The sequence below is a fragment of the Psammomys obesus genome, unplaced genomic scaffold (genome assembly GCF_907164565.1).
Source record: "Psammomys obesus unplaced genomic scaffold, mPsaObe1.curated_primary_1811, whole genome shotgun sequence".
In the NCBI taxonomy this organism is placed as follows: Eukaryota; Metazoa; Chordata; class Mammalia; order Rodentia; family Muridae; genus Psammomys; species Psammomys obesus.
In genome coordinates, this window is record NW_026596057.1 from 7,802,105 (window position 1) to 7,825,717 (window position 23,613).

The 23,613-nt window shown below is 40.9% G+C and overlaps 1 protein-coding gene across 5 annotated transcripts in view; it reads left to right on the forward strand.

Moving 5' to 3' along the window:
- Positions 1–23,613, forward strand: part of Dnm3 (dynamin 3) — a 477,548-nt gene that overhangs the window by 108,000 nt on the left and 345,935 nt on the right. For all 5 annotated transcript variants that reach the window (XM_055624408.1, XM_055624405.1, XM_055624406.1 and 2 more), the window contains exons 3-4: positions 11,466–11,615; positions 12,644–12,847. In XM_055624408.1, coding sequence (XP_055480383.1) covers positions 11,466–11,615; positions 12,644–12,847 — 354 coding nt within the window. The remainder of the gene's footprint in view (positions 1–11,465; positions 11,616–12,643; positions 12,848–23,613) is intronic.

The window sequence follows — 23,613 nt, forward strand, 5'->3', positions numbered from 1 at the left end:
AAAGAACCCAAGAAGTTAAACAGCAACAAATCAAGTAACCCAATTAAAAAATGGGGTACACAGCTAAACAGAGACTTCTCAATAGAGGAATATCGAGTGGCAGAGAAACAGTTTAAAAAAATGTTCAACGTCCTTAGTCATCAGGGAAATCAAAATGATCCTGAGAGTTCACCTTACACCGTCAGAATGGCTAAGATCAAAAAATCAGGCAAAAACACATGCTGAAGAGGATGTGGAGAAAGAACCCTCCCCCACTGGTGGTGGGAATGTAACCTTGTACAACCACTTTGAAAATAAAGCTGGCACTTTCTCAGACAATTAGGAATAGTGCTTCCTCAAGATCCAGCTATACTACTCCTAGGCATGTATCTAAAATATCCTCAAGTACACAACAAGAACATTTGTTCAACCATGTTCATAGCAGCTTTATTCATAATAGCCAGAATCTGGAAACAACCCAGATGTCCATCAACGGAGGAATGGATACAGAAATTGTGGTACATTTACACAATGGAATACTTCTCAGCAATTAAATACAAGGAAATCATGAAATATGCAGGCAAATGGTGGGATCTAGAAAAGATTATCCTGAGTGAGGTATCCCACAAGCAGAAAGACACATATGGTGTATATACTCACTTATAAGTGGATATTAGACATATAATATAGGATAAACATACTAAAATCCGTACACCTAAAGAAAGTAAGCAAGAAGGAGGACCCTGGGTAAGACGATCAATCCTCATTCAGAAAGTCAAATGTGATAGACATCAGAAGAGGGAGAAAACAGGGAACAGGACAGAAGCCTACCACAGAGGGCCTCTGAAAGACTTTACCCAGCAGGTAAAGCAGATGCTGAGGCTCATAGCCAAACTTTGGACAGAGTGCAGGGAATCTTATGAAAGAAGGGGGAGATAGAAAGACCTGGAGGGGACAGGAGCTCCACAAGGAGAGCAACAGAACCAAAATATGTGGGCCCAGGGGTCTTTTCTGAGACTGATATTCTAACCAAGGACCATGCATGGAGATAACCTGGAACCCCTGCTCAGATGTAGCCCATGGCAGCTCAGTATCCAAGTGGGTAAGGGGAACAGGGGCTGTTTCTGACATGAATTCAGTGGCTGGCTCTTTGATCACCTCCCCTTTATGGGGGAACAGCCTTACTAGGCCACAGAGGAGGACAATACAGCCAGTCTTGCTGAGACCTGATAGGCGGGGGTCAGATGAGAGGGAAGAACCATCTCCCCTATCAGTGGACATGGGGTGGGGCATGGGAGGAGATGAGAGAGGGAGAGTGGGATTGGGAGGGGATGAGGGAGGGTGCTACAGCTGGGATGCAAAGTGAATAAATTATAATTAATAAAAATAAATAAAAAAATTAAAAATACTTTTATAAAGACAAAAAATTAGTGTATCTTCTAGAGAGGCATTTCTCAAAAAAATCTTTAGGGTTTTAACTAACCTCTCTCTTTCCCTCTCTCTGTCTCTCTCTCTCCTTCCCCCTCTCTCTATATCCCTCCCTCCCCCACCACTCCCATGTGTGTCTGTGTAGCTTAGGCCAGAGAAGGAAACCTTTTCTGAACGTTCTTACAATTTTAAAATTATTTTATAAAACATGAGTGGCTGACTAAAATTAATTTGGAAATGCAAAAACTCAAAATAACTGAAACAACCTTGCAGAACAACAGTAAAGTTAAAGAATTAACACTTTATTTCAAGAGTAAGAAAGCTATACTATTCAATTACAATTACAGAATGATACATAGGATAAGGGAATAGAGTTAAAATGTACTCATAGAGATTTATCTAAGTGCTTTTCAAGAAAGGTAATTAAATAGAGTTATAATAATCTTTTTAATAAATGACACTGGATAAAGACATTTACAAACACAAAAAATCAAACTTCCACCTAAACCTTACAACATTTACAAGAATCAACTTGGCTACATTTTTAGCTAATAATAACTTCCAGAAATTTATCATGAAGATATTTGAGGGCCTCATTAAGTATACTGAAGATCTTTAGTTACTTAGATGAAATGCTGTCAAATTGTGTATAAAATAGAAAAACAGAAGTGTGTGTGTGTGTGTGTGTGTGTGTGTGTGTGTGTGTGTGTAACAGTTAAGAAATTAAGATATATACAGCAACTTCCTAGCATGGTGGTGCATTCTTTTAACTGTAGTATCATGGGAGCTGAGACAGGTGACTCTCTGATTTCCAGCCAGCACTATACAGTAAGACTCTATCTCATTGTCATATGTCTATATTCCAGCACTGCGCATACTACCTCATTTTCTTTGGAGATGGTTTTTTGATTACATAATTATAAGCTGTTCAGGTATGACTGCTACGTGATTTCATTTATTAACTTATTTCTTGCATTTAAGATTTTGTGGCGAGGTAATACTTTCACTCTTCAAACATAATTTTTGTTGTATTTTCTGTCTAAAACCTCGATTGCTTATTTTTACAGCAGTTTTATTTCACTTTCAATTGCTCTACAGATCTTTACCTGACTGGTTGCTTCCTGCATTGTTAAGAAGCAGTATTGAATCATTTGTTGCTTCTGAATTTGTACATTCAGTCATTCGTGGATGGGGTTGGAATAGCCCAGTTTCTCAGAACCTTCCTCTTGATCTTTTCAGTTTTGAAATTTAGCTGATGATCAGGAAGAAGAAAAAAGATCCACAGGGATCCAGAAATACAGACACGACAAAGTCTGTGTTCTAAACCTCACAAGTTTGGGAGGCACTGGCCTTCCTTTGTGTTCCTTCTGGTCTTATTTTAGACTCAGGTCACACACCTTATATTAGCTTTCGCAGTAGAGAGTAAAGTATAGTTAAAATGGGGCTAGGGCTTTAAAAGCCAAAGCACCGTGGCTGGAGGAGTGGCTCGGTATCAAGAGTGCTGACTACTCCTGTAGAGGACTGGAGTTTGGTTCCCAGCACCCATAGGATAGCTTGAAACCTGTATCTCTTGTTCCAAGGGATCCAGTGCTCTCTTCTGGCCTCTGTGGACACTGCAATCACGTGGCGCACTTACGAACATGCAAGTACGAGACTCATGAAGAGAAAATAAAAATAAACAACTAAAAAATGCAAAGCATGGCCAACTGCAAGAGCCCATGGCCATAAAGCTGCCAGAAAGAGAGGAGATATAGGGACACAAAAGTCAGAGAATTAGGTAAAGTATTTATCACAAAAGTCATTGAAACAGCAATAAATGGTTAGATTGCAACTAAAAGTTTTGCCTTTTAAAACTGGCATTCCTGAAAAGTATTTGCAAAGTAGATTCCTTTAAAGAATAGAACAGTGTGTATTATCACTGCAGACTATGAGCACAAACCCAGTCTCCAACAAGTCAATAGTAATGTGTGAATAGGTCTTCTCTTCTCAGCAACTTTCAGTGCTATTGAGTATTCTCCAAGTTTACTCTACCTTTAGGCTCCCATGATGACAAACATTGTTTGTTTTTCCTCTTGGCCTCTCTGTCAGCTTTGCAAACACATTATCTTCTACCTGACCTTGAAGGTTGCACCTGCCCAGGGCTCTTTCTGGAGTCATTTTATATTCTCCCTTTGACAGCCATCGCCACTCAGTAGCTTCGGTACATATGTGACTCTCACAGTCATGGCTCTTGGGCTAAAATGCCAACCCTTATTTCTAACTGATTACTTAAAAGTCTACCTGGATATTTCAAATATACAGTCTCCGTATAGCAGAAGCCACCTTTGAGACAGTCTTTCCACCTACAAATACCTCAAACTTCGTTTCACATTTGCTGATTCATCCACAGATTTACTCTGTCCGTCAAGTCAACAAATGTATGCAGATTGCACAGTAGATATATTTCACTGGCTTAGCCACTGGGAGAAGAGAAAGAATAAGACAGATGATATTTCTCGTCCTCTTAGAGCTTCTATTGCAGTGGATGGGGATACTCAATAAATAGAAGCAAACAGGCAAACAAACCAAACCACTTCACAATAATGACCACATGTGCCAAACAAATAAGTTGGATGAAGTGATGGAGTGTGGCTTCATTTACCCTGGTCCGGGAAGCCTGTCTAAAGGATTAATGTTTTGGGCAAGAAGCAAACGACAGTGAGGAACCACACATGCGCAGGTGGAGGAAGAACATTCCCGAAGAGGAGCAGCCTGTTGGGTGGCCCTTTTGGTGGAAACTTACCCTTCTGTGACCATTTGGCTCTCCTTACTCCCACCCTGCACCGTTGTCTTAAACCCCTCTAATAGGAGCTATGATTCTCACCCACTAAGGTTGTTCAAATCTTTAGACACCCTTCACCCTGCCTATGCTGAACTTCCCTTTGTTTACTTGAACAAGACAGTTGACTTCCGCTTAGTGTCCAAGTCCTACACATCTATCTAACCCACCGTTCTCCATCTTCAGGCCTGGGTGGAAGTTTTGATTTCTAAAACTGGCATTCCTCCATAGTACCTGCAAAGAAGATTCCTTTAAAGAAGGAGGAATTCTGCAGCTGTTCATCAACTATATTAGGCATTAGGGAAGGATAGAAGCATATAGTGTAGCCTCTACCTTTGAGGAAATATGTTTACAGTCACACAAAGGTATTATTTATAACCGGAAAAGCAAGCTAATTGTGTTGTGCTTCTTGCTTATGTGATGCACAGATTCAATTTTCATTGGAGCCCTTTGCTCATAAAACAGCATTAACCGAATAATTCAAAACTAAGGCTACAGATAAAATGCTGTAGACCACAGTTCTCAGAATAAAGATTGATGAGTGCTTGGATACTGCTTCTTTATAATTGCTGCTTTCTAGTTAACCTTGAGCAATTGAAACATATACATGTTTTCCCCGTGGAAGGGGCATATTGGAAACATTTAAATTCTTATGGTCACGCTGTGCTTTTCTCAGATGGTTGGACCGGTGCCCAGGCATAAACCATCTCATCCTTCTCCCACACAATTTGTCAGTTGTTTAACCTAGCATAATTTGTTTTTCACGACCAGTCAAAATGATGGTGCTAATTGTTGCACAAGGGACCAAAACGAAAGGAGCCATAGCTCTGTTTTTAAGATTGTTTCTTCCCATTATTTGTATTGTCTGCTATAAAGTGTATCTTACCGTTATTTCAATACAGGCTATCCTGACATTAAGAAAACAGGAAAGGTATTTAAAACTAAGAGTTCTGCTTTGTAAAACTGAAGGCATGGTGAGCGTTTCCATATGACATGTTATACTGCTCCACATTAGAATTTCGTGATGAGTTCCAGGGTTTCAGGCTTTATGCATGCACAGTCATCATCCTTTATCTCAGCTCACAGTTAAGATATTGAATGCACTGCCTGTTCAGATAGATCCTGGCCTGAAGCCTGGCATTGTCGGAGAAAGAGACCATTTCATGTAACAGCATTTGGAGTGAAAAGAACACTGGGAATGGAGCAAGAGAGCCCATCACTGGAAACTGTTCTTTTCTATGAGAAAGAATGCATTTCAAAAAATCATGAAATGAGATTGTGCCTTAGAGACCTTCAAGAAAAATAGTTTACCATTGTATACAAAAGACTCAGAAGGCACACTTTCAGCAGGTTCTTAAAAAGTCTTGAGCTGTTCAGCAGCTCAAAACACCGTTCTATTAGTTTAGCTTAGAATCAGCATTAGAATTTCCTTCACGCCCACACAGATACAAACCTGCTTTCCCGGAGTGGGGCATTAGTTTTGTGATAACCCTCTCTGAGCTTTTCATGTACTGGAATTTTGAACAGTTGGGAGGCTAGACATGATCTTCAGCGCTTTGCATTGCTTACAAAGATTTACTTGGGAATTGTGATACCTTACAATGGCTGATGTTTCTCCCCTCTTCCTGGCACCAGTGGTCAAGTACACAGAAAACAGTTCATGTGCCTCTGCTCTCCACTTGTCTATGGCCTGGCTGCCCAGTGCAGACATCCCCTAACAGCACTGGGTAGCCGGATTTGCTGCTGGAGGAACTCAGCAGCCAAGGAGTCTAACCCTATGGCGTGAACTGCAGTTACGGGAACCGGGTTTTTGTAGTAAGAAAGTAGAACCCTGGCCTGTTGAGTTTCACCGTATGGTCTGATACAGAGGGATGCAGGCCTGTGAGTCTCAGATCGTGTAGAGGATGGATTACAGATTGCGTCTCTGAAAACACGGCTCTGCTGGTTTTAACTGAATATTCCAAACTGTAAAGCACCAGTCCCCCACCCCCACCCCCCATCCTGTAAGATTTGGCTCCATAGGTTTTCCTACAATGCTAGGCAGATCTGGCCCAGAGATAGGATAGGTTAAACCCAACTTAACATCCTTGCTATGCTTATTTTGGTTACTTATTTAGAATGCTGCTACAGCTGGCTGGTATAGGGTCTTTCTCTCTCTCTGTCTCTGTCTGTAATTTATGTTGTGGTGGAAATACTAATATTATACAAATAATAACCAAACTTTATTTTTTAAATCTAGCTTCATTTAATTTTTAAAGATTTATTTCATTTTATGTGTGTGAGTGTTTTGTGTGCATGCATGTACATGCAACATGCCTGTGGAGGGCAGAAGAGTCTGCTGGGCTCCCCTGGAACTATAGTTACAGATGAATGAGTTGCCATGTGTGTACCAGGAACTGAACCCCGGTTCTCTGCAAAAGCAATAAGTGCTCTTAACTGCCAAGCTATCTCTTTAGCCCATTCAACAAAACAAAACATTTGCTTTACATTATTTCTTATTGAGCATGTGTGTGTGTGTGTGTGTGTGTGTGTGTGTGTGTGTGTGTGTATCAGAGGATATATTGAAGGAGTAGACTTTATCCTTCCACCATGAGGGTTCCAGGATCAAACTCAGGTCGTCCGCCTTGGCAGCACTAAGCCATTTTGCCAACTCCAGAAATGTTTTTAAAGTCGTTGATTACCGACAAGCATGAACAGTCCTCTCCCTCACAGGTGGATGCCACACATGCCTATCACCTTCACTCCGACCTGTTCTGTTATTTATCCTGCGTGACAAATGTGCTGGTGGGGTTATCCTGTTCTTTCCAGCCTCCGATTGCCTCTTCCGTAAGACACGGCTCCAGCGTCTGTTGCTTCTCCTTGTGTTGTCATCTTGTCACCCTTCCCGTGGTGCTGGATGGAAACTGTCAGTGTTAGCCTGTGAACACGCTGTGTTTGCTCGTATTACAGGGTGCTCTCTCAGCTTCACATTCTGCTGTTCTTTGTCCTTTACAACAAAACTTAAAAGCTTTGCTGATCACTGGTCTCTAGTTCCTGGCTTTTCAGTTTCCTTAATCCTAACTGAGTCATCATTTCTCTCATACCTCCACTGTGACTTCTCTTACTTCCTGAAGGGCCTGGAAGGTCTTCACTTTTTTTTACTGGACTTCAGCTCAGCTCTCAGTTTTCTCTCACCATTCCATCATGGCTCCTGATTCCCACACCTGAGGACCAGTGCCCTGAGCCTTTTCTAACTGTCTCACTGCTTGCCTGAGTGTGACAAGTTCCAAATATATATATATATATATTTATCCAGCTCAGGCTTCTCCTTGCATGACAGACTCCAAGAATGTAGCCCCAGAGGCATTTTTGTGCTAATTAGGAAAAAAAAAAAAAAAAAGCCACCTCTTTTGGCTGCAAGCACTTGACTGCCATCTTCTGGGAAGTCTGCAGAGTCAACACACACTAGATTAAACTGAACAAACAGCACTGTCCAAACCTCAGCAGGAGCGGATGTTCCTGTGCTGGGGAGAGCATGCGGCTCAGTGACTCCCCACCCAGACTCCTGATTTCTGTCTCCTTCCCCAGCCTGTCCCAAGCCCTCCCTTTCGGTCTCTTCTACTTCAGAATTCTTCTGGTTGTGAGGTTGACTCTTCTAAAGCTGCTGTTGGCACCCCTCTCCTGTAGCCCACCTTAAGCCCACCAGCAGCTCCTGTTTATTTTTCCTGCAGAGCATGTTAGACTCCAACCATTTCTCAACACCTCACTTTGGTGCCTACGCGCCAGTTTCCTCCAACTATGACTTGGAGTCTTCTAGCACTGGCTTCCTTTAGCTCCCACTGTCTGTCCTCAACACAGCAGCTGGTGTCACTCGTTTTGACCCCATCATGTTTTCACTCTAACCCCTGCCAATCAGGGTAAAAGCAAATGGCTCTCTGTCCCCTCCAGCCTTAAAAGCTTTCTCGCGCCTCCTCAGCAAGCCCAGCATGCTTTGTCTTCATTGACTCTGTCCATGAACTCTTACACACAGAGCTAGCCTGATCCCTCCTATTCTTTGCTCAAATGCCACTTTATCGTATCAAAGAAACTTTACTTAAACAAACAAAAAATATTACCCCCAAATCTCCCACAATATGTATCACCCCTTGTCTTGTATTGTGTCTGCCACGTTATCCTTCGGCAGGTACACATTGTTACTCCGTAACTTTACTAGGTAGTAACCTTGTTAGCCAAGAGATGTGTCTTTCCCTCTATTAAGACCCAGTTTCTGCACGTAGATTTCCATAGAGATTTGTTTAAAAACTAAGTAAATAAAGACATCCCAGAATCCACCTGTGGGACACAAAGGTTTCCGATGATCCTTGACACATAGACTCTCCAAGTTCCAAGATAGAGGTGGTGTTTTCAGGAATCCAGAAGCGAATTTAAATCTGGTTTGAAAACCTCATTGGTTTTACAACCTTCTGGAAGGACATTGGTAAGGTTCCTGCAGAGAAAGCAAGCAGGTGCCATCTAGTGGCAACAAAGGAAAACCCCTTTTGTGCTGCTCAAAACTGGCCATTAAGTTTTTATTAATTTACCTGACAATTTGACACAATTACATAATGCATTATACACATATTCAATCCCTTTGGCTTCCCCCCCATACTCCTAAAGACACCATTCTTCTCCACTAACTCATTGTACTTTTGTGTCTTATTTTTATATGTAGCAGCCACCTCAGCGGCTGGGTTCATGATTCCGTCAAGCATGTCATATCCAGAAGACAGTGTTTTCTAGGACTCCCTAGCCCTCCTACGGACTTTCTGTCCCCGCTTCCATGATGGGCCTTAGGTCTCAGAGAGTGTGATACAGGTTTCTCCTTTAGGGAAGAGCACTCAACAGTCATTTCTACTCTGCAATTTGGCCAGTTATTCTACTCAAGTTTATTAACAGGTGAAAATATGGCCACAATGGAGACACTATGGATTTTCTGATAGTAATAATTAGGATAGCAGCAAGTCTTCAAGAGTGCATTTTCCACAGACTCTATTGAACTGGAAAATAAGCAGTTTTATTTCTGTTTAAATTGCTTTCTTTCCACCTCTTTACTGTGTTTGGGAATCAAATTCAGGGCCTTGCTTATGCTCAGCATCCACACATCACTGAGTTAGATCCTGGGCCCTTTCTAATATTAATTTTTATTTATTTATTTTGAGATTGAGTTTCTTTTTTTCCTGTTCGTTGGCCTTATGCTTACCTTTGAACCTTCACATTCCTGCAAGTTGAATGGAGAATGAAATGAAGGCCCCATCTGCTGGTGAATTATATTTTGATACCAATGGCACGTGGTAGAGTAAATCTGTAGGAAAAACAAAGTGACCTCTTGAGGACATATCCCAAGGCCCGATGGACCTTTATTGTATGGACGTCAGCATCAAGTGGATGCACTGTCTGAGTTAGCTCAGTATCTTTTAGAGAGCAGGACTAATTATAGTGTGGAGAACCTAAGAAGAGAGACATTCTGTCTGTACAGCTGATAGGAAAGACAGCAATCATGCTAGTCTGTGACTGTTGTTCTAGCATTTGGAAACTAGCTCATTTCAGAACATAGGTGGCTCGAAGCAGAGCCCTTGAGTCCCCTTTAGGAGTCTCTGTCCTTTTCATTCCCCTTGCTAGGGAGGAGCTGGGAAATGTTTGTCTTCTGGTAGGAGACACGAGCAGTGATCAGATAAGCAAGGGCAGGTGATGAGGGTCCCAGGAAGGACATGACCTCTGACTGTGGACATTCAGATTAGTCCCTGGTCTCTTCACTCGCTAGACTATTTTCTGTGCGGCACTAGAAGGCAACGGTTGGAGCAATGGAATGAGACAAGGAAGCTGATGTCATGTCAGCATAAAGAATTATTTTCCAGTTAAAATTGACTTTTAAGCTCTTAAACAAGAGGTCTAATCTCTAATTCGCCATCAGTGAGTGGGTTCAAGCAGAGGGATTTGTTGGCATAATTAAGGTTCTGATTTCTTCTTTCTTCCTATAGGGCATGAAATTTTTCCCAAACTTCAGTGTTCTGTTCCTGCTCCACTTCCTGTCCTTTCCTACTTCCTGTCCTTTCCCATTTTTCTATCTCTGTATGTCCTAGCATTTCAAGTGCAGTCTTGTACCTATTCTACAAAGCCTGTGTTAGCTTTATGATACTCTCTGTGGCACTTCAAGTCGATACTGAGGTGGTTGATGAAGAGGTGCCACATTCTAAACAATGTCCCTGTTGGCTTTGGCCAGTTTTATTGGATGAATTTTCATTGTCTATGGCAAGACATGTAGAAAGGCTGCCCTTCCTTGCCTCAACTATCAATTGAGCCCAAAATACTCAGCTTTATTGTATGTTTGATGGAACAAAGTTCCATCAACGTTCTTCAGCTTGGAGAAATAAAAATAAAAATAGATTTGCTTACTGTTATGACTATTGTAAAGTTTTGTTTTCTTAGATACCTATCTTCAAAAGTGGGTATCAAAATTGGTAGTATAGTGTTGGCATGCCTCTCTAATTCCAGTACTTAGGAGACCCAGGCAGGAGTTTGATGCCTGCCTCAGCCACATAGCAAATTTCAGACCAGCCTGGACCACATAGCCAGACATTGCTTTAAAAAATGGAATAAAAGAAAATAAAATGCCAACCAAGCAACCCATCATTTTTTTTGTTATTTATATATGTTATTTTAGGATTCTTTCATTCTTTTATTGACTGCAGACACATATTTTTGATGTGATATGTTGTCTTTTTTTTTCCCTTGAGAAAACATGTTATACAAGTTGATATGGTATTTTGAATAGTATGTTGATAATTCTAAAACACTGCATTTAAAAGTGATCAAATGCTGTTTCTAAGTCATCTAGCTTCTGAAGATGTATTTGTGTAACATAACATCCCAACCTTTTAGAATGGTAAAGTTGAAAAAGGAGAGGCCGGCAGTATAGTATTAATAGGTAGGTGCTGTGTGCACGCCAGATCCAAGGTCTGTAATAGTAGGGTACCATTTTGTTTGATTTTATAATTTAAGTGGCTGCAATTATTTCTAACCATTTGTTAGCCTTGATGGCTCAGGAAATTCTTATAGGACTTAATGGTTATGTGGAAATTGGCAAATTTGCTATTTTAAGAGCATGATGATTCTTACTAACTGCTGAGTTGTTTTGAAAGCCAAGGAACAACATTGCTGATTTGATTTGTACTTGAATAGGATACTGCTTCCTTGATGCATAGCTCTGTCTTTTATGTTTTAGAATATGCTGAATTTCTACACTGCAAAGGAAAAAAATTTACGGATTTTGATGAAGTTCGCCATGAGATTGAGGCAGAAACAGACCGAGTGACGGGAATGAATAAAGGCATCTCTTCTATACCCATTAACCTGCGAGTCTATTCGCCGCATGGTAAGTGTAACGTTCAACCTGAATGATTTTCCTCAAACATTTTCCAGTAGACAAATGCACATTCACTGTAGAACAGGCAAACAGTGTGGGGTTTCTGGGACGTTTGGGTCCCGATGCCTGCATTACAGTTCAAAGAGCTCAGACTAGAGAGAGACAGAAAGGGTCTGATAACATATTGTAATTGTCTTGGGAATTGAAAAAAATCCTTTATTTTCATTATAAACCTTCAGAAATCAGAAATTGCAAGGTGGGCACATGAAAACTTGCACCACCACCACCATCATCATCATCATCATCATCATCATCATTATTATTATTATTATTATTATTATCTTCAGACTGTGTTTGAGTCCTTCTCTGTTGAGCTTTTATATTTTTGTTGATTTTATTCCGGAAGAATCAAGTGTGGCTTTTATCCCCAGACTGTCGGCATGGGTCCCACAAGGACTCGGTACCCACACCAAGCAGACAGTTTTGTTGGACTGGATCACCTTGCCACTGGCTGCTTGTTATAGCCCACTCACGCCACACAAAGCACCACAAATGGCTTGCAGCTTTCCCGCAGGCTAAGTGGCTAACTTTCTGCAACTAACATATGATGCTTTCAAAGGGAAGGGTGAACGCTACCCTATGAATTTCTATACCACTTGGAGGCAACGCGCAAGACTGGCAGACAGCATATGCATTTTTTGTTCGGTGTTTTAATTATAGCCGCCTAGTTATGACAGCCAGGGTATGACAAGCTCTCTCAGCAAACTGGTTAGACATGGAAATCAATGCCTTTCAGATTATGTTAAGATGATCATTTGGCTTAGCACAATCCTGTAAAAATAGAGAAAACTAGCAAACTCATTTTGTATTCAATGCTTTTCCTTCTCTGCACTTGAGATGGAGCCATTCATATACCCAATACATAAAGCTGAGCTAAGTGGCAGATGATGCAGCATTGACGGTGTCTTTTAGACAACCTTGTGGGTGTCTTTTGGACTTAAGATATCTGTAAGACTCTTCCATTCTTTCCCACACAGTGTTAAATCTAACGCTAATCGACTTACCTGGAATAACGAAAGTGCCCGTGGGAGACCAGCCGCCAGATATTGAGTATCAGATCAGAGAAATGATTATGCAGTTCATCACGAGGGAGAACTGTCTGATCTTGGCTGTCACCCCAGCCAACACTGATCTTGCAAACTCAGATGCACTGAAGCTGGCCAAAGATGTTGATCCTCAAGGTGAGTGTGTCACCATTATGATGAGGAAGAATCATGGCAAGAACGCAGGAGTTTTGTGCAGGTAGCCCAAATTCTCCTGACTCAATTTCTAAAATTCAACAAGGTTAATGTTGGTAAATATTTTATATTTCAGATGCTGAAGGAATAACTAGGAAATACAAACACTACATAATTAAAAGTAACATAATTGAAAACCATGAACATAGACAGTTTTAAACCTCATGGAGTGCTTAACTTTAAAGATTAATAAAACAAACTTCTGCAACAGCAGGATTCTGTTTACATAGTTATTGCAGGAGTTTCCCAAATGTCTTTATGAGAACACTTTCTACTGTCTTTTGTTTCTTGAAAGTAGGAAATGTGAACAACAACAACAACAACAAAATGCACAACAGATTATTTAGTTTGTATTTATTTGATAAATATTTTAAAGTCAGGGACTTTTTGTTATTTGTAGGTCAGAATCCAGAAAAGTCTCTTCCTTATGCTGATGTTTTAATTTTTCCTTTCTCTGAGTTGAGAAATTAGGATCCTTAAAGACCTTAGTGGCACACCTTGGAGTGCGTGTGTCTAAAGTAATGGCCAAGGCGCTCAGAGAAGTGTGCTCTCAGCAAGAGACGCATGGTCCTCGAACCTAGGACTTAATTTTTGTTATCATTAGTCATTCCCATTTGTTTGTTCTCTTTGTTTTTAATTCTTGCTGTTTCTTATTCTCTCCTTTGAACTGTCCCTCTTCTGATGTACATTTCTCAGTCTTTTTGTTTTATATATTTTTATGATTTATTCAACTAGCTTTTCTCCTCTAATTTTTCATTTGTGATAGGAGTTTTGAAATTCTAAGAGTATTTTCTTACTTTATTCCTGTTATTTTTATGTTTTACAAATAGCAGACTGCTCTTGGCTTCTTGAGTGCAGTGATTAAAGATTTTAATTAGAACCTTCACAGAGTCTTCTTTTATAATGCACTTAATCTCAGAGTGCATCGTTTCCTGGTTGCCTCGGTCTCTGTCTCAGATGCTAGAAGCCTTTGTCAAATATGTGCTGACTCTTTGGTACTTGTTCCTTGGTGAGAGTGGAACACTGAAAAGCTGAGCATGTGCAGGGTTGGGCTCTGGGGGTCAGTAGGCTTTACACACAGTAATTGTGCTGTGACCTGGCCACTTTTGTTAGTAGAAGTTCTGAGCTGCTAGAATGACTATTTTGCCTTGAGCTGGTCTACAGTAGACCACATACACAATGTATTTGAAGCCAAGAGGAAGGATGAACTAGTGGGACAAAAGGAAAGTAGTTTTCATCACTAGGTACCATATATATACTTTATTAATCTCTCTGATTTCACATGACATTACCTAAGGTCTGGGTCTGAAAACCATCTGACTTGGCCAAGCAAGGGTGGTTGCACATTATGGATGGTGGAGGAGGGTCTGGAGCTCAGCAGTGTCCTGTATGAAACCCCTCTTCGATTTTCAGCTCTGTGTCCCTGGCGCTCCAGTTCTGGATCTTTTTTCAGGTTCTGAAATAACAATTGGTTTGTTTCTGTTTGGCTTTCTCCAACATCCTTAAGATGTGGGCTTAGGATAGTGCAGATGAAGGCTATCGATGCCCAGATAAGGACCCACACCAGGACTCTCTTTTCAGTACCAGTGCCTCAGGAGAATCAGCTTTAGACACAGACTACAATGTAGCTACTGAAATGATACTATGGCATACCTGTCCACAGCCTTTTTGTCCCCAAGGGGCAGGGCTATGGTTGTGGAGTTAGGGCACAGAGAGTTCTTCCACTGTTGACTTTACTGAATGTAGTGCCATTACCTCCCGAGAAAACCACATGTAACCAGCCCAGACAAAGGTTCCTGCAGGAGTACAGGCGAAATCATACCTAGCCCCTGATTCCTCCATTCTGCCTTGACTTCACCCCCTTGAAACTTGCTCTCCTCTCCCATAGACACTGTGTACAAGTCTATATTTTTCTGTCATCCTCACGACATCACAAAACCTAGTAAAAGTAAACACAGTGACAAATAATGTGTTTCTTGTGCTGTTGCTCGATAATGTGTTCTGCAGATGTTTGTTAGGTCTAGTTGGGTTTTAGTATTGCTTTGGATTTGCTATTTTCTTATTGATATTGTGTCTGGTATTCTTTTATTGAAAGAGTAGCATTAAAGTCTCCACTATTGCTGAATCACCCTTTTAGTTTTTTTTTTTTTCCTTTATGCTAGTTTTTTCCCTCCAGGGGAGGGTTGCTTTGTTTTTAGACGCATTTGTAATAGTCATTTCTTCTTGATGGATTGCCTTTTATCATCATGAGTGTCCTCTAGAAACTTTTACTTTGTTTCATATTGCTGTGCTTCCTGTTCTCACATGGTTGATGTTGGGGTAGCATATATATCCTCTTTATTCTTTACATTCAATTATTTTAGTCATTTCAAAACCAAATGTGTCTATTGTAGACAATATTCAGTTGGAGCACATATTTGATTTTTTTTTTTAACAAATGTAGCTTCTTAATATGTTAAATATGTCCATGCGACAACAGGCTTCATGTTTAAAGAAATGTGCCTCTTTTTATTGGCAACTTTTGCGCATTGACAGTTTGTACATGTCTATATCCCACTCCGAGCACTCCTGCCTTTACCTTGTCTCACTGCCCCTCTGCCCCTCCTGACCCTGCCAGCTCCCCATGGTGCCTGCAAAGCTTCTCCCCATATTTATGACTTTTTGAGTCCCACTGAGCTTAACCTGGGTTGTCTGTGTGACCACAGGGTTGGAACTAGCCACTAAAGCCTGTCGCTAGAAGACTGGATACTGAGCCTCTTCCTTGCAGTCTGTTACTAGTCAATGTTTCAGCAGCGATGTGAGGAACCAAGCATCCATGGCTAACTGCTGGTGGTGCTGTGCATTCATGACTGCTGTGACAGTCATGTTGTGCTTAGAAGGCACTTCTTTCTATCCTCCAACCCTTACGTTCTCTCTGGATGAGCTCTGAGTTTTAAGGGAGTAATGAAATCCATTTGGCTAATGTTCTGGTTGGAGTGTTTAACTTATTTAAATTTGCTGTCATTACTCATAGCTGGAATCTATGTCTGTTATTTTGTCTTTTTAGGTTATATCCTACGTCGTTGATGTTCTGATAATGTCTTCCTTTGTGTCAAAATCCAGTTTCCACTGTACCCCTTCAGTTTCTTTTCATCCTTTTACCTGTTTCTGAAGTTATTTTCTTAGCGGTTTCTCTAGGAATACTCTTGACATTTAATTACAGCAACTTTGTTTTGATTGGTGTCAACTTAATTTTAACAGTATACTAAACTTATTTGCATTATTAGCAATACTGGCTTTTTCTAGACACTTCAAGATGTTGTACATTACACACCCACCAACATAAATATATAACTCTTCCTTTATATTGGTATCTTTCAGATAAGACATGAGAAAAAGTGCTATAAACAAGCAAGAGAAACATTTATGTTGGCTATCCAACTAGTAGTTACACTTCCGTTTATTTCTTTGTGAGGATTTGAGTTAGCATCTTTAATTTAATTAATTAATTAATTAAATCATGTTATAGCCTGATCCCAGCATCCATCCTCCTCTCCTCCCAGTTTCACCCTCACGCTCCCTTTCCCCATTTCAAACCCCCTTTCTTCTCAGAGAAGGGGAGGCCCCCAAGGTGTTCCAAGCCACCCTGGTACCTCAGGTTGCAGCAGGACTAAGCACATCCTCTCCCACTGAGGCCAGACAAGGTGGCCCGGCTAGGGGAAAGGGAACCAAAGGCAGGCAATGGAGGGGCTATCTCTGACTCTGCTGCTTTGTTTTTTAAATTCCACAACAATGATTTATCCCACTCCCTTCCTAACTCTGTAGTCAAAACTCAGCTGTGTCTCTTCTAAGAGTCAGTAAACATAATGGGTATGCTTTGCTCCCTTTGTCTCTGATAGACAGTGCTGACTAGTTTTATGTCAACATGACACAATGGAGTAGAGAGAATCTCCGTTAAGAAAATACCTCCAGCCTAGTCTACAAAGCAAGTCCAGGACAGCCAAGGCTACACAGAGAAACCCTGATTTGAAAAAACAAAACACAACAACAACAACAAAGTGCCTCCATTGCGGATGGTGCCATCCCTAGGCTGGTGGTCCTAGGTTCAATAAGAAAGCAGGCTGAGCAAGCCACGATGAGCAAGCCAGTAAGTAGCACCCCTCCATGGCCTCTGCTGCAACTCCTGCCTCCAGGTTCCTGTTGTGTTGAGTTCCTGCCTGACTTCCTTCAGTGATGAGCAGTAATATTGAAGCATAAACCCTTTTCTTCCTTACTTTTGGCCTACACTACATCATCACAGCAATAGAAATCATTTTGATGAATATAGTTATAGATGTTATTGAATTTACTTGAAGTTTTCTGAGCCTCTTGGATGTGTAGGTAAATATTTTCCATTAACTTTTAGAAATTTTTTAGACATTTCTTCAGCTGCCCCCAACCTTTTCCTTCACTTCTTTTGAGACTCCCACCATGAATCTGTTGGCAGTGTGATGGACAATGCCCACAGGTCTCTGAACCTTTATCTTTCTTCTTTCTTTTTCTCAGACTGGGAGAAGCAACATCAGGTGACTTAATTTCAAGTTTGTTGATTTTTAAGTCCATTCATATTGGCTATTAAATCTCTGTGGTGAATTCTTTTTTACTCTATTTAAAATTTTTATATCTATAAATAAACCTGCTCAACATGGTTGAGCAAATGTCCTTGTTGTATACTTGAGCTTATTTTGGATATATGCCCAAGAGTGGTATAGTTGGATCTTGAGGAAGCACTATTTCTAATTGTCTGAGAAAGTGCCAGATTGATTTCCAAAGTGGTTGTACAAGGTTACATTCCTACCAGCAATAGAGTAGGGTTCCCCTTTCTTCACATCCTCTCCAGCTTGTGTTGTCACTTGAGTTTTTGATCTTAGCCATTCTGATGGGTGTAAAGTGAAATCTCAGGGTCGTTTTGATTTATATTTCCCTGATGACTAAGGATGTTGAGCATTTCTTCAAGTGTTTCTCTGCCATTCGATGTTCCTCTATTGAGAATTCTCTGTTTAGCTCTGTACCCCATTTTTTTTAAATTGGATTACTTTATTCTGTTATTTATGCTGTTATTTATTTATGCTGTTTAACTTCTTAAGTTCTTTATATATTCTAGATATTAGCCCTCTGTCAGATATAGGGTTGGTGAAGATCCTCTCCCAATCTGTTTTGTTCTGATGACAATGTCCTTTGCTTTACAGAAGCTTTTCAGTTTCATGAGGTCCCATTTATTGATTGTTGATCTTAGAGCCTGTGATGTTGGTGTTCTGTTCAGGAAGTTGTCTCCTGTGCCAATAAGTTCAAGGCTCTTCCCCACTTTTTCTTCTAACAGGTTTAGTGTGTCCATTTTTATATTGAAGTCTTTGATCCATTTGGATATTAGTATTTTGCTGGGTGATAAATATGGATCTATTTGCGTTTTTCTACATGTAGACATCCAGTTAAACCAGCACCATTTGTTGAGGATACTATCTTTTTTCCATTGTACTTTTGGCATCTTTGTCAAAAATCAGGTGTCCATAAGTGTGTGGGGCACACAGAATTCTCAATAGAGGAACATCAAATGCACAGAAACACTTAAAAAATGCTCATCCTTAGTCATCAGGGAAATGCAAATCAAAACGACCCTGAGATTTTACCTTACACCCATCAGAATGACTAAGATAATCTCAAGTGACAACACATGCTGGAGAGGATGTGGAGAAAGGGGAACCCTCCTCCACTGCTGGTGGGAATGAAATATGAGAAGATAATGGATTAGCATTCAAAATATCTGTCTTGCATCTCATCTTTAGACAGCAGATCATTTAGACAGAGGAACAAGGGCAGTCATTCCAAAATTTAGTGCGGCCCTTCTGGACAGGTGGCCAATCACTCTTGCCTCTGAGATGCACTGTGCCAGGTGTAGGTGGTGCTGGTGCAAGGAAGTGGAGCAGCGATGGTAGTTCAGACACAAGGCTGCTGAGTCCTGTAGATCTCCTGACATCTAGAATGGAGACGAACTTTTAGCAAACAAACCATTATTTACTCCTAACAACTAAAGTACAAATATGTTCTTTTAACATAGGCTGTGCAATGCCCTTGTCATTGTGCTCTAGCCACACTTTCAGTTGCAGGTTTAGCTCAGGAGAAGAAAACTTGACCAACGTACATTAGACCTTGGGTTCAACTCCCAGCTCCACACATACAAAACCTCTCTACTGATACTCCATATTTGGCAAGACACCTTATCACACTTTCTGTTAGCTCTCCAAATATAATTTACTTTGTCCTCTGAACAAATTTAAGTAGCCATCATCAGTATTAATGTATGCATGTCTTCAGGAATAATTTCTATTAACCAATTGTTTTCATTTGTATGAGTCATAATTTCTTCACGTGTATTTTTGTTGTCGAGGACGCGATGCTTGAGTAATGAGATTGGGCAGATTCTGACCCCACCACCACCACCCTGCAGCCAGCTTTCCTCCCCTCCCCTGAGATTTTTGTCACAGATGTTGTTACTTGTTTGATGAGCACTTTTCCTGAACCAGCGCTCTCTGCTGTCTGCAGCCACTCCAGGCTTGCTCAGTTCCCTTCTCAGATGGCGAATAGCTCTACAACAGTTTCCTCATATCAGAGTCAACAGTTCTCCCTGTACTGAGTTTACAGCCTTGCCTTTCACTTTCTGCTAATACAGAGCCCAGTGGGTGAAAGCAGGGTTTCCCCATGTCTGTTCTGATTATGGTTATATATAAACATCTTAAAGGCCCCTGTGAACTCAGCACCTCAAACTTAGCTTTTTTTTTTTTTTTTTGCTTAGATACTTTTCCCCACTTGTTCTCACTGCCTGAAGCAGCTACAGGGTTAAATAATTGCCACTGATTGTTTTTGACAAATACTCCCTGGGATAGAGGCCTTTGTATAGAGTAGGCTCCAAGGTCAGGTTAAATAAGGAAAAGCTATGGGGAGGACAGTTTTTAGGGAATTATTTTATAGGCTAAATAATAACAACTGTTTTGAAATTGTGTTGTTGGTACTCTCCAGTCCAGTATGCCTTGTCCAGGCTCACCAAGAAGCCAGTTTTTACCCTGGTGGCAGAGGTTCTGGTTTTTCAGATGAACACAGAGCAGGAGCTAGAGATGGCACCAGGGCAGGTTGCTATACCACCCAGGCTGTTGTTTTTATTGAGATTAATCTGTTTTTCTGGGATAAGTGCTCTTCAGATCATTGCAAGCCTGTTTTTAATTTCTCTGCTTTGAAAAAGTATATTTTGGCAATGTTATTTCTTAGTGCTTCAGGAAAAATAGACTTTTCAGGGGTGTTTATTCTAGCATTCCCACAGACAGTCTTCATTCTGCACAATTGCAATAGCCAGAAGCTTTCCATGCGAACGTTACATGGTGAGGACAGTCTAGTTGTGACATCTGTTCCCCTGTTGGCCCTCAGGGTTGATTGGCCTGGTCTCTCCTCACTTGCCATATATATCTTTTCTAAAAATTTGTCCTTGGCTAGCTAAAAATGCTGACCTATTTAGACCATAAGGGACTATTCTTTATTCAAGGATAGAATTATATCCAGCAAGATATAAAAATTATATAGTTTTTTTTTTGGAGAGGTAGCCTATTTTAGACAGTTCTGCTTTATACTAAATTAAGATTATTTGACACAGAGAAGCCATTTTATCAAAACATGACTGAAGGATATTAAAATGTCAAGTTGGCTAAAAAGTATATGTTGACAAGTTAATTATAAATTATGTGCATCATCATGTTCAAAATAGACATGTAGAAAAAACATGATAAGTAGTATGTACATTTCAAGTATTATTAAGGATAATAAGACAATCTTGGGTTTTGTGTGGATCCTAAATGGCAGTGACTTGTATTCTTATAGACAGACAAAGAGAAGAATATTTGAGACACAGAGAGGCAGGGAAGAACATCACATAGAGATGAAGATGGGGATGGAGTTATGTTGCTATAAGCAAAAGGATAACTGAAGCCATAAGGAGTTGGGAAAGACAAGGAAAGGCCCTACTCTAGAGACTTTGGAGGGAATATGCCGTAGCCGGCATCTTGACTTTTTACTTAACGTTTTCGAGAATTTCAAGACAATAATTTTCTGTTGTTTTAAGCTACCGGTTTATTACAGCAGGTCTAAAGAATGGATTTAGGTAATAGCTGGAGTCTTGAGCTTTCAGATGTGATCATTTGGGGCATGAATGTATATAGAAAAAAGAGAGGGCCAGAAAAGGAGCCTGGAAGACCTCTAGAGACAGGAAAGAAGTAGCAGTCATGGAGAAGTGGCAGAGAACCAATCAACATTGTATTCTAGAAACTAAGACAGAGCTCTTTTTTTTTTAATTCTTTATTAATTACACTTTATTCACTTTGTATCTGCCCTGTGGTTTCCTCCCTCCTCCTGTCCCAATCCTTCCCTTTCTCCACCCTCTGTATGCATGGCCCTCCCCAAGTCCACTGATAGGGGAGGTCTTCTTTTCCTTCCTTCTGATCCTAGTCAATTATGTCTCATCAGGAGTGGCTGCATTGTCTTCTTCTGTGGCCTGGTAAGGCTGCTCCCCCCTCAGGGGGAGGTAATTAAAGAGCAGGCCAATCAGTTCATGTCAGAGACAGTCCCTGTTCCTATTGCAATGGAACCCACTTGGATACTGAACTGCCATGGGCTACATCTGTGCAGGGGTCTTAGGTTATCTCCATGCATGGTCCTTGGTTGGAGTATCAGTTTCAGGAAAGACCCCTGTGCTCAGATTTTTTGGTTCTGTTGCTCTCCTTGTGGAGTTCCTATCCTCTCCAGATCTTACTGTTTCCCACTTCTTTCCTAAGATTCCCTGCACTCTGGCCAAAGGTTGCCCATAAGTCTCAGCATCTGCATTGATAGTCTGCAGGGCAGAGCCTTTCAGAGGTCCTCTGTGTCAGGCTCCTGATTTGTTCCCTCTTTTTACCTTCTTCTGATGTCCATCCTCTTTGCCCTTCTGGATAGGGATTGAGCATTTTAGCCAGAGTCCTCCCTCTTGATTAGTTTCTTTAGGTGTACAGATTTTAGTAGGTTTATCCTATATTATATGTAAGACAAAGATCTCTAAGAAGGATGATGTTATTGGTTTTTCCAGATTCTACAGCAAATTCTACAGTTAAGATGAGTGAGATGGTAGGGAGGTCAACCAGGTCTATAGCTCAGAAATGGTGAGGAAGCCTGATAATACAGTCAGAATGGGTGCCTGTAGCTGTAGGGTGGTCATGTTCTCTTATAGTGTAACGAAGTGGCCTACATTCATCCAAAAGACATAAAAGGGAGGGTACCATATGCCTTTGCTTCTCTTCTTCAGCCAACTCTTTGCAGTCTATGTTCAACCCTGGATAAAGACTGCCTGTAAGTGCTGTAAAGCTGCTTGCCCATGTTAGTGGCCTTGTTAGCTCTGTATTCATCCCCACTGATCGGTTTAGAGAGTGCAGGGGTAAACAGAAAGAAAGCAACATTCTTGACCTTATGTTATCACTACCTCTAGCCTTGGTATATTTGGCAGAATTCTAGGTTCTCCGTTAATGGAGGTGGGACTGGAGAGTTGGCCACTGAATTTGGCGTGTGAAAGTCCTTGGTGTTATTGACAAGAAGGATGTGGTAAGAAAACATCCCTAGGAATCAAGAAATGTTGAACAGGAAGAAATAGAGACAGGAACTATAGTTAGCTTTTTAAAGTTTTACTGTAGACAGAAGAAAGAGTGAGTGGCAATGCACTGATTAAGAGAAAAAGTAAGAGGACATTTAGGAACACAGGAGATGTCACAACACCCTTGTGTGACAAGAGAGACAGTTGATGAGTTAAATGCAGAGAAGTTAAAGACAAGATAAAGTGGGGATGAGATACCCTGTGCCTGTGCAAGTCCTGGCGACAGGACAATATTGTATTGTTGTTTCCATCTTAACAACATGAAAGTTGAGATATGGATACAGATGATAAAGGCTCAACGATTGATTAGTAGGGAGACAGCTTTAAAAGTCACCTTAAGTTTACCTATGATGGCCTAAGGGCCACTTCTTCAGATAGGTTGTAATGGTTGTGTAATAGGGACACTATGTTTATCCTTCTGTTCAGTGTGTGTTTCTGTTCAGAGTGGGCATCTGTGTTTTATAGGTTCAGCTATCCCTTAAGTGAGGCAATTCATCATAGAGAGACACTCACATTTTTGTGGTGGAATTGATTTATTACTTGGACACAATCTCATTACCCAGGAAGACTGTCACTGTTCGTTTTAATCTTTGGAGCACAGCAGTATTTTAGCATTACCCATCAAGCTTGTCATCTGCAGTAGAGGGCTGTCCAAAGGCCTTACTGGGAGGAAGATGGGTCTGGAGACTCCTTTCATAGTGATTTATTTCACGGCCAAATGAATTTTGTTTCTGAATCTAGCATGGCTACACATCTTCCTGGAGTATAAAGTCAGCCCATGAAGAATGTAAGACCTCTGGCTGGCAAAGAGGGAACCATTTTCTCTTGAGATAATTTGTGAATTGTGCAAGAATTGACTTAGCTGCTCATCAGAGTGCTAGTTTTGGTTGGTTTATGGAGGTATGCTGTTATCTGTCTCCCTTCCTTCCTTCCTTCCTTCCTTCCTTCCTTCCTTCCTTCCTTCCTTCCTTCCCTCCCACCCTCCCTCCTTTCCTTTCCTTTCCTTTCCTTTCCTTTCCTTTCCTTTCCTTTC